At 38.7% G+C, this 10,588-nt stretch overlaps 1 protein-coding gene across 2 annotated transcripts; it reads left to right on the top strand.

Annotated features, from left to right (window-relative positions):
- The first annotated feature begins 960 nt into the window (after positions 1 to 960).
- Positions 961 to 9,500, top strand: PRPF38B (pre-mRNA processing factor 38B). 2 transcript variants are annotated; one of them, XM_040232163.1, is made up of 6 exons: positions 961 to 1,528; positions 4,325 to 4,393; positions 4,675 to 4,826; positions 4,907 to 4,967; positions 7,000 to 7,223; positions 7,472 to 9,500. In XM_040232163.1, the coding sequence occupies exons 1-6, from the start codon at positions 1,253 to 1,255 to the stop codon at positions 8,319 to 8,321; spliced, it is 1,632 nt and encodes a 543-aa protein (XP_040088097.1). In that variant the 5' UTR covers positions 961 to 1,252; the 3' UTR covers positions 8,322 to 9,500. The 2 variants fall into 2 exon arrangements, with proteins under 2 accessions (XP_040088097.1, XP_040088098.1); XM_040232164.1 differs by lacking the exon at positions 961 to 1,528 and adding an exon at positions 1,716 to 1,999 and having other exon boundaries at positions 7,472 to 8,682.
- The last annotated feature ends 1,088 nt before the right edge of the window (positions 9,501 to 10,588 follow it).

Below are 10,588 nucleotides of genomic sequence, written 5' to 3'. Positions count from 1 at the left end.
GCATATTAGCATCAAGGTGACTTTGGAGTCACAGTTGTAACCTTGGGTTTACATACCATTAAATTCCTAATGTTTCATCTTGGGATTCCAGGCACTTATGTGGTCCAATTCCTATCCAGTCGTTACTCCCCCATAAATGCATTTCCTGGCCTCGGTCGGCCAGACTACCCCCTACTGAGCTTGATCTTCCTTGCTTCTATGGATACTCAAGCTTCTGTTTATAAAACTGCCCAGTTCATGAATACTTGCACAAACTTTACTGCCTTTTTTAGCCTTCTCTCAGCTCCCAAACACCATAAATCTTCTCTAGGTTAACAGTAGCTTTTGAAAGGTGAGATTCTGACTCATTTTCACACCCAGCAGCTTCTTCCACCTCTTCCTCCCCCACTCAGAGTGCATCGGCAGAATGGAAGTACTCAAATAGAAGTCACGTAAGAAAACGGCGCTACAGGTACACCGGCTCTTTTAAAGCTAAAATGCCTTTTTTTTTTTTTAACAGTCCACTAAAATGTTATCTCGACCTTACTGTTGAATAAATTTAGGTTCCAATAATAAGACCTCCGGTCAGACACTACAGCCTGGCGGAAGACTTTGCGTCGGTATCACATGAATGAATGCGGTCCTATCAGAGAATACTAAAATTGTGAACCCAAGAGACTCCACAGGAATCAAGTCACGAATTTGCAAGCACACAGCCCTCCGAACGCCTTCCCGCTCAGCTTCCGAAAGGAGAAACCCGGGCCGCAGTCCAACATACAGATCAAACCGACAACCCCCTCCCCTGGCCACCAAATCCCCAGTGTTTAAGTCTCCTAAGAGCTGGGCAGTGGAGGCCAGCGCCGAGACCGCAGTGTGCGCCGAACTCGCGGAACTAGGAAGAGGAATCTCGAGCCCACCTGGGCGTCTCTGATTGGCCGTCGGCTAAGCTTGGAATTCTGGGGCGTGTTGCGTCATATCCGCCGGGGCCGCCATCTTGCTCCCAGGGGCAGTTGGCGGAAGAGAGCGCGCTCCCAGGCCGCCGGCTCGGTGTCTGCTTGGAGTTCTCGAGGCCCGCGATTCGGCGTCTGCTCTCGACCAGGGGTCCGTCTCTTACGTCCCGGTTGCCCTCCCTCACCCAGCTGAGGGACAGCGAGGCGGCCCCCTCTTCGACGGCGTTCCATGGAGTAGGGTCCCGGACCGTTGTCCCGAAGAGCGAGATCGAGCTTGGCCGCCTCCCCCTCCCTTCTCCCTCCCTTCTTCCTTCCGCCACAACATGGCTAACAACAGCCCCGCGCTGACAGGCAACTCGCAGCCGCAGCACCAGGCGGCAGCGGCCGCAGCCCAGCAGCAGCAGCAGTGCGGCAGTGGCGGCACCACCAAGCCGGCAGTCTCGGGCAAGCAGGGCAATGTGCTACCGCTGTGGGGCAACGAAAAGACTATGAACCTCAACCCCATGATCTTGACCAATATCCTGTCGTCGCCTTACTTTAAAGTGCAGCTGTACGAGCTCAAGACCTACCACGAGGTGGTGGACGAGATCTACTTTAAGGTACGAAGCGACTAGACTTGGCGGGGTGGGGGGGATAAGTTCCGAGGAAGGGGTATGGAGGAAACGGGCGGAGGCGGCCCTCGAGGTCTGATGATCTGTAGATGAGGAAAGGTTGAACGGAGGGGGAGCTGTGGCTTGTAGTTCGCCAGGGAGGGGTCAAACTGGGGCCGCCCTCTCATTTCCTTTTCAGATTTGTAGGGCCGGGAGAGCCCGCCGCCATTGATCTCTCTCTTCCCCCAACCTCCTGCCCGCCCGCCCCTGGGGGGAGTTGGGACGGGAGGACTGGGGGAGAGGAGAAACGAGTAACTGAAGCCTCTCCAGTTTACAGTTTAAATTTCTTTCTTTTGACGTGGATCTGCTCAGCGCCAACTTGTTGGTGCTTCTCCCGCTCACCCCGGGCCAGTTCGTGTATTGACTTCAATGTTGGCCTCGTTTTGTTGGTATTCACTATCCGATCCGGACAGGGAAATGGTCAGTGTGTGTGTCGGGTGGGGTGGGAGGGTCGAGGGTGGAGAGGTGCAAGTGGAAAAGATGTACCGAAGGCCTGGAAATTTTAGCAGCAGGAGGTCAGGAGTGAGTGGTTTCAGTCACCAGTGCGTTGGGCTTATTTAGAATTATCTGGGCCCTGGGCTTCTGCGGCAGGGTCGGTGCTGGCTTGGCTGTGCTGGGGAGCTCACCTGGCGCCTCCTCACTGCACTCTTGTCTCAGTTCTTGTTTCGTTAGCAGGATTGACTCAGTCTTGCAGCGAGGCTCGGAGCAGCCCAGGGTCGCAGGTAGAGGTATGCATTATTAATCATGCTCAATCGCCATAAATGCATTTCCCTGGTTAAATGAACGGCTACTTAGATTTTTTTTTTTTTTTTTGACCATTAGTTTTGGTCTTTTCCTCACGAATTTGGTAGGCTTTCTCCATTTACCTAAAAATTATGTAGTTTTAAAAAATTATCTTCCAGGCCTCCTAAGATAAACTTATGAATATCAGTAAATCTTAAAGGTCTTTAAATACTTAAACTAAGACATCTGACATAATACGTTTTGTCTGTATTGACTCCTAAAAACCACTTGACAGACCATATAAAGTATCTTCCCTGACCTGAACATATCTGTAGAGGTGATAAGAGAGGAAATTTTCTTTATTCGCCTTCAGGTTATGTTTTGTCCACCTTTTCCCCTAATAAGTGATTAAAGGATTTTGAGATACTAGTTGGTTTTGATAGGAGATCTTATTTTGAGAATATAATTCAACTTTGGGTATATAAAGTAAACTGAAATTTCGGTGTACTCTTAATAAAGTATTGTAAGTAATTGTAATACTGTGAACTAGATTTTTTTTTTTTTTAAAGGTACGGCCTTTTTCAGTGTGGATACAATGTGGTGAATGTTTAACCCTTATTCAGTTGAGATCGGGTTCCTGCTCTTTGTGGCAGGTTCTGTTTAATAACCTAGGCAAATGTTAATAGGATTGAGGGAAAAGCTTGCTTTCAAATTTTACATACTATGTCTTGAAACACTTAAGATTCTACTACAAATTATTTAAATTTAGTTATAAAATTGAAGACTCGGGTTTTGTTATCCAGATCAAATAATCGTTGAAATATATAGGCTTCTTATTTTGTAAGTCGATTTTGTATGGCATCCACCCCTTTGGTTAGCCTTTAAGGAGTTGAAACATCTCTTCACAGCAAGGTGGGGGAAGGAAATAAAACTCTAAAGCAGTGCAGCTTAGTCCACTGAGCAAAATAGTGTAGTATTTACATTTAAATGCATGCTTTTCTGTCTGAGTAACTGACAAGGACTATTTCATGTAATAATGGATGGATGGAAGTAAAATTTCAGAAATACGTAGTAAAAAGAACAGGATTTCAAAACCATTTGGTTTTGTTTCAAGTTAAACTAATACGGATCTTATTTTTCCAATACTTTTGTTATATCTGTTTTACAGCTAATCTTTCTTTGCTGTTTTTAGGTGAAATATATTGTTTTTATAGGGTGCCCCACTTTAGCAAAGATCTGTATCTTTGAATATACTTGACAATGCAAGTTATACTTACTGTTTTTGACCCAGTTTATATTTGGGGGGAAAATTGAATTGGTTCATATAATCAGGCTGAAACTATACAGTAACTAGAATAATCTATGTGTAGGTATGGCCTTTGTAATTTCATCTTTAGTCAGAAATGAACATAATGCTTGATCATGGTTTTAAAAAAATGTGTAAAGTTTGATGATTTTGCTTCAGAAGTAATTTGTTATTACTTTAGCATACTTTGTTTTTTCTTTATCTTATAATGTGGAATTTTAAATCACCACAAAATTGAAATATTAAGGGTATTTTAAAGTTTTTTTTTTTTTTTAATAAATCCTTAAACTTTGTTAATACTTTCTGCTTTAAGTTGGGGCTTTAAATCCATTTTAAAATGAGGATTTTTATTTTTTAAGTAATTCATAATACAAAATTGATTATAAATTTTTAAGTGTGTAAGACTAGAAATTTCATATCTCCACCTGTATCTGCTCCCTACAAAGCTAGTTTAATGGGATTTCTGCTGTGTAAAGTTGTTGAGGTTTTGTTAAACCCTAGGTTGCTTTATTGGTGCTATTTAAAATATCTAAGCAGTTTTCAGAGATGGTTTACGTACTTTAAAACGTATGTAAACAAAATATATACATCATGTCAAAATGCCCAACTTCCAGACTTTTGGAAGAGCTGCTCTGTTATGGATTGGGGTTTACTTGAATCATTTTTTAAAAATTCAAAGCATGAATGTTTGTTGTGTTTCTCTTTTCTATTTTCAGGTCACGCATGTGGAACCATGGGAGAAAGGAAGCAGGAAAACAGCTGGCCAAACAGGGATGTGCGGAGGGGTAAGTAGAAGTACGTGCATTTTTCAGTTTTTCTGTGTCTAATAACTAAGTTTATATTTGGAAAACTAAAAGTTTGTCAATTACATACCAAGTTACAATTAGTTTATGTTTTTTAAAAATCTAAAGTCAAGTGTTCCCTGGGGTTAGAAAAGCTTTTTTTTTTTAATGGTCTGTTCTCAGTTCTGGATTATATTTTGTATTAATACCTAATAGGATTAATCAATTGGTAGTAAGTATCTCTGTTAATTACTTTACCACTGTCTTAATTCTTCCCCTTAAAGGTTCGAGGTGTTGGAACAGGAGGAATTGTTTCTACAGCTTTTTGCCTGTTATACAAATTATTTACTCTGAAATTAACTCGCAAGCAAGTGATGGGTCTTATAACACACACAGACTCTCCATATATTAGAGCCCTTGGATTTATGTATATAAGGTGAGCATACGTTTCTCTACATTTTCAATAAATAGCTTATTTTAATTGACTTAAGCTTAATCAGTCTTCTGTGATTCTAGGTACACACAGCCCCCTACAGATCTGTGGGACTGGTTTGAATCCTTCCTTGATGATGAAGAGGTATGTCAACAAGGGTAATAATTAATTTTCTTCTGATTATCCTTTTAAAATATTTTTTATTTATTGATGATTTAACATCTTCCAGAATTTTCTGTACCTAAATTTATTCACTCACATACTTTTAGAATTAATGTCCTGTTACTAAAATTAGGGTGGATTTTATATGTCTTAGGTTAAATTTTTTTAAGTCTTGTTTTCACATTTTTAAATTGTTTAGATTTATTTTGCTAACTATTGAGTTTTCTCTTCCTAGTTGTGTTCTGTGTATTGATCTTGACTGGTACAGTTGATAGTGACTTTTTAGTTGGCCATGCTCAAGATTGAGGTGGTAAGACATGCACATAGAAATAGTAATTTGGCTATTTTATATATATATATTCTGGGACTTTTCAGATTTTTACCCTATAATTTCCTCCAAATAGGAATATTTCCATTCATATAGAAGTGCAGAATTTTAGAGCTGAGTGGAATTTAAATAGGGTGAGGGTTTAGATAACTTGTTCAAGGTGATCAGACTATTTCAGTCCCAGCTTTCTAACTGTTACTATACATGTTTACAGAAAGAAACCTCTCTTTAGTAGTTCAGATTTCTTTTTTTTAATGTAAAAGTTAGCATTCAAGCTTAAGGTTGAACTTGTTACATATGTTCCGAAAGTACTTTGGAATACATTACTGTGTCAGGTTTAAATCATACATGTATTAAAGTCCAAGATCACAGAAGGATCTTAATAATGATCACTGTTGTCCATACATCTATCCCCACCATTACTCTTTAAGGTTCATAAAGAAAACTGAGTGGTGTTTTAGTAGCCCTATTTAAAATGTATCCAAAGAATTGGTTGTATTAAAGGATAGTCCTAATGGAAATCTTTCTGGTGTGTTTTTATTACTACACACACGACTAAATAAATCTCACTCATAAAGACATGGAGAATTTTTCTCTGCACTTTTTTTATTTTTTTTTATTTTTTGTAAAAAGGCTGTTTAAAGTCTGTTTATTATCTCGGAAGAGGCCAAAAGTGTGTTAGATGATAAATCACAATCGTTTTTTCTTTTTAGATAAGATTTTTCAGGCTAGGGTGCTTCTTTTCTATGTTTAAAAAGCATGTCCCGCTTCATAAATTGATACTAGGTTTGTTTCTGAATGCTTCTGTTTAATCTGTTTTTTATTGTATTTACAAACCTGAGGCTTTCTATTTAAGCTAACTTATTGTTTTCTTCCTTAGATATCTGCAGCGATTATATTTGGAAATACTGTATATCTGAACACTTAAATGTGTGTGAGTGCAAGCAGTTTTACCTTTAGCTCTTGTTTTCCTGTTTAGATAACAAATCTCACTTTCCTTGTGTGCTTGCACTATAGGTTTGGGACTGACAATAGCTGACTAACATGTCCTGAGCTGTGAGAGGGCATAGCAAGAAGGCCTTCATGCGGTAATGACCCTTTTCAGAGACAATGGTCATCATGGATTATGCGTTTCCAATTATTTGTTTATTTATTTATTTTCTACGTAACTCTAAATTAGAAACCTCACTGCTTCATGGCAGTTGGTTTGCTATTGCTTCCAGTTTTATTAGGGCTTCATTTTATATTAGAGCTGTTAAAAGATAATCTTTAGACAGGAACTATTTAAAGTAGTTCATATGTAGCTAGGTTACCGCTAGGAACAATGTATGCAAACGTGTCCACAGAAATAAAATGTATAGTTAGTAGGTATGTGGAATGTAAATTTGATTGTTCCAAATAGTCTAGTAATGTAAGGGGGTGTTTCATATTCTTTTTTAACTGAGAGAGGTCACTTCTCTTTCTGTCCATGAGGTTGCAGGGTTTGTTCTCACCTGCATGCACACACTGAGCCCAGATATTTCTGTGTATCATTCATTACCAGATTAGAAAGGTACACAAATTGAAATTTTTCTGTTAGAATTTTTTTGTATTTGAGATTCCAAAGATGGTTATATTTTTTATAGTATTCTTCTATTTATTGAGATAAATTTTTTGACGGCCAGGATATCTTTTGTGTTTCTGTAGGACCTAGATGTGAAGGCTGGTGGAGGCTGCGTAATGACCATTGGTGAAATGCTGCGATCTTTTCTCACAAAACTGGAGTGGTTTTCTACTTTGTTTCCAAGAATTCCGGTTCCGGTTCAGAAAAATATTGATCAACAGATTAAAACCAGGCCAAGGAAAATCAAGAAGGACGGAAAGGAAGGCACTGAGGAAATAGACAGACATGCTGAGCGCAGGCGCTCAAGGTAATGTAACCCTTGAGTTACTGCAGCTTTAAAATGTGCTTTATGCAAAAGTTTTTGGAAATTAGTATCACATTCTTGGTATGATTTGTCATCTTTCCCCCATTTTCTACCCTTAAGGGCATGTTCAACAAATTATGCATCTGTAAATGAGAACAGGCAGATATTTTGCTTAAATTATTCTTGATGTGTAACACTTAACGTTTTATTCAAGTTTTTTTCTCCCCTTCCTCCTTTTTCCTAAATATTAGGTCTCCAAGGAGATCACTGAGTCCACGAAGGTCCCCAAGAAGATCCAGAAGTAGAAGCCATCATCGAGAAGGCCATGGGTCTTCTAGTTTTGACCGAGAATTAGAAAGAGAGAAAGAACGCCAGCGACTAGAGCGTGAAGCCAAAGAAAGGGAGAAAGAAAGGCGAAGATCCCGGAGTATTGATCGGGGGCTAGAACGCAGACACAGCAGGAGTAGGGAAAGACATAGAAGCCGTAGTCGGAGTCGTGATAGGAAAGGGGATAGGAGGGACAGGGATCGGGAAAGAGAGAAGGAAAACGAGAGAGGCAGAAGACGAGACCGTGACTACGACAAGGAGAGAGGTAACGACCGGGAAAAGGAGCGATCACGAGAACGGTCCAAGGAGCGGAGAAGTAGGGGTGAGGTAGAAGAGAAGAAGCATAAAGAAGACAAAGATGATAGGCGACACAGAGATGACAAAAAAGATTCCAAGAAAGAGAGAAAACATAGTAGAAGTAGAAGCAGAGAAAGAAAACATAGAAGTAGGAGTAGAAGTAGGAACGCAGGGAAGCGAAGTAGAAGCAGGAGCAAAGAGAAGCCAAGCAAACATAAAAGTGACAGCAAAGAAAAACCTAACAAACGAAGTCGGAGTGGCAGTCAAGGGAGAACTGACGGTGTTGAAAAAAGAAAACGAGAACATAGCCCCAGCAAAGAAAAATCTAGGAAGCGCAGCGGAAGCAAAGAACGCTCCCACAAACGAGATCACAGCGATAGCAAGGACCAGTCTGACAGACGTGATCGCCGAAGGAGCCAAAGCATAGAAACAGAGAGCCAAGAGAAACAACATAAAGACAAAGAGGAGACTGTGTGACAGTTTTTTTGTAAAAGTGGATCACATTGAATCCTATAAACGTTGGATTAAATCTGCTTTTTCTTTTTCCTCCCAAGTTGAGGTTGTGCAGTAGTTACGCACTCTTCAAGCTCCCTGTAGGCTGCATTTTCATTTCCTCTTTTGTGTAGGGAAGTGCCTTTGTAATCCCATTTATTGCATTGATGTCTTCACCCAATTGTTGAGTTTGATACATGATGCACAGATTGTTCTTGCATTTTATTGTTTAACTGTTTTTGAGATGTACAGTCTGTACATATGTCCTGAAAATGTTTTAATTTCTTTGGCATGGTTGCCATGTTGGTTAAATTTGTATAAGGCAATAAACTGCCACTAATTCTATTTTTGTTTTGTAGGTGTGGGATTATGGTTTATGTACTGAAGTTAGCATGGCTGTGCTTTTCGTAATAGAATGCTAAAGACTTTGAAAATGGATCTAGGATGTCTATTATAGGAGAACTACATGCTTTCAGTGTACATGAAGGCAGCAGTTTTAGGATTAACATTCTTGCCCACTGTATATTGTCTTGGAAGGCTCTTGTCAATATGTTAAACCTAATAGTCTCTACAGTTAACTTTAGAGAGAATTTATGAGAAGTTAGTTTCTGATGCAGAGGTTTCAATTAGGCTGTGATTTGATCAAAAGTCCTTTTAGCATTCTACCTCAAAGGGACACTGTTAGTATGCCTAAAATTGATTCACTTAGTTTTCCTTTTTTATTTGAAGAAAATACATGACATGTAATCTTTTTCTTGAATTTTTCAGATTTTAAAGTACTATATTAAAGGAGAGATTAATGTCTAAAGCCTAGCATTCTTGCAGCAACCCTATACTAACGTGAGATTGGGAGAGGGTGGGGCAGGTGAGTAGAGAAATGGGTATAAGCCTCCAGCTTCCAAAGTGTTTTTATAAATGGAAAATACTTAAATTATGAAACAGCTTGATATAGTGTCCTTTTTTTAAATTCAAAACTTTTTTTATTGAAAATGAAGATTGCTGTTTGAGTTTTTAAACTTAATCTAGAAGAGAGAAGTATTAAAAGTAATGCTTTGCTGCATTAAGATTATCAGCAAATTATTTGATAGATTGTTCTTATGACTTGTATTCTGATTACAGAGAACGATCATGAGTGTGGAATAAATTACTGGATTAAATCCTTTATCCTGGGTGTTGGCTTCCCCCTTTTGTTAACTTAAGTATTTTTTATTGTGGAAATAGATATAATGTTAGTAGAGTCATACTTTGAGCAGAAGGATATCTTTAACTTAAGTATTTTTTATTGTGGAAATAGATACAATGTTAGTAGAGTCATACTTTGAGCAGAAGGATATCTTAGTGCCCAAATGACAAGTGAATTTTAAATGTGTAGATGAAATTAGACATACATGATGGCCAGCAATGTTTAGTAGAGTTCTTAATAACAGTTCCCTTTATCCTTGGGTGTTACTTGCATCAGTAGGTTGTTTTTTGGTTTGAATAATTAGTTTCACATCAGAGGTCCTTATTGCAGGACTTTGCAATTAGGTTATATATTAGAATCATTTAAAATTTGGGCTTGAAAGAGCTTTTAAAAATAACTCTTCCAATTCTTATAACAGAGGCCCAAAGTTCAGTCATTGACAGGACTATAAGGGAGTCTTCTAACAGTATTAACTGACCATATTAACATTTGTTTCTCTCACTTCATATTGGCCAGTGAGATGGGCACTCAGATGCCACCTTGCAAAAAAAATGATTAAATGGGACAAAGGAGTACATTTGGCAGAGTTCTTCATATGTGGGCTTAACATTTGTACTTACTTAACTTCAGAAAAATCTCATTAAATGAAGGAATTCTAAGAAAATACTCTTTAAGAGTAGAATATTCAATGATCTTTTAAGCTGAGTGTCAAGTGAATGAACATTAGATAGGTAGAAATTAGAAAACTTCCTGAATGATGAAAGCCAATAGATTTAACAAATATTTAGCATACCTAAATGGATGGTGCTACTCCTTTGAATATAGTTAATTTGGTGGTGTATTTTGGTAAAACATGGAAAGAATTTATTACAGATAGAAGTGAAAGTATCACTGCATTTAGTTTCCTGTCATTTTGCTTTTGAGCATTTTGATATATAGGAGAATATGTAAATAATACTAATTAATGCCAGACATATGCATGACTTAATTTGGAGAATAGCTTTCAAAAAGACTGAAAACAAGCGGCTCTGAAAGACATCTCAGGATTGTTTCTTGCAATTTTTGAGAA

This window comes from Oryx dammah, unplaced genomic scaffold (genome assembly GCF_014754425.2).
Source record: "Oryx dammah isolate SB20612 unplaced genomic scaffold, SCBI_Odam_1.1 HiC_scaffold_28, whole genome shotgun sequence".
NCBI classification, from domain to species: domain Eukaryota; kingdom Metazoa; phylum Chordata; class Mammalia; order Artiodactyla; family Bovidae; genus Oryx; species Oryx dammah.
This window is presented reverse-complemented; position numbering and strand designations above follow the sequence as displayed.

What these genes read in the sequence shown, in the direction of transcription:
- PRPF38B (XM_040232163.1), top strand. Translation starts at nt 1,253, where the DNA reads ATGGCTAACAACAGCCCCGCGCTGACAGGCAACTCGCAGCCGCAGCAC. An exon ending in TGGACGAGATCTACTTTAAG is followed by an intron (nt 1,529 to 4,324) that starts GTACGAAGCGAC and finishes TTCTATTTTCAG; the next exon opens with GTCACGCATGTGGAACCATG. An exon ending in AAACAGGGATGTGCGGAGGG is followed by an intron (nt 4,394 to 4,674) that starts GTAAGTAGAAGT and finishes TTCCCCTTAAAG; the next exon opens with GTTCGAGGTGTTGGAACAGG.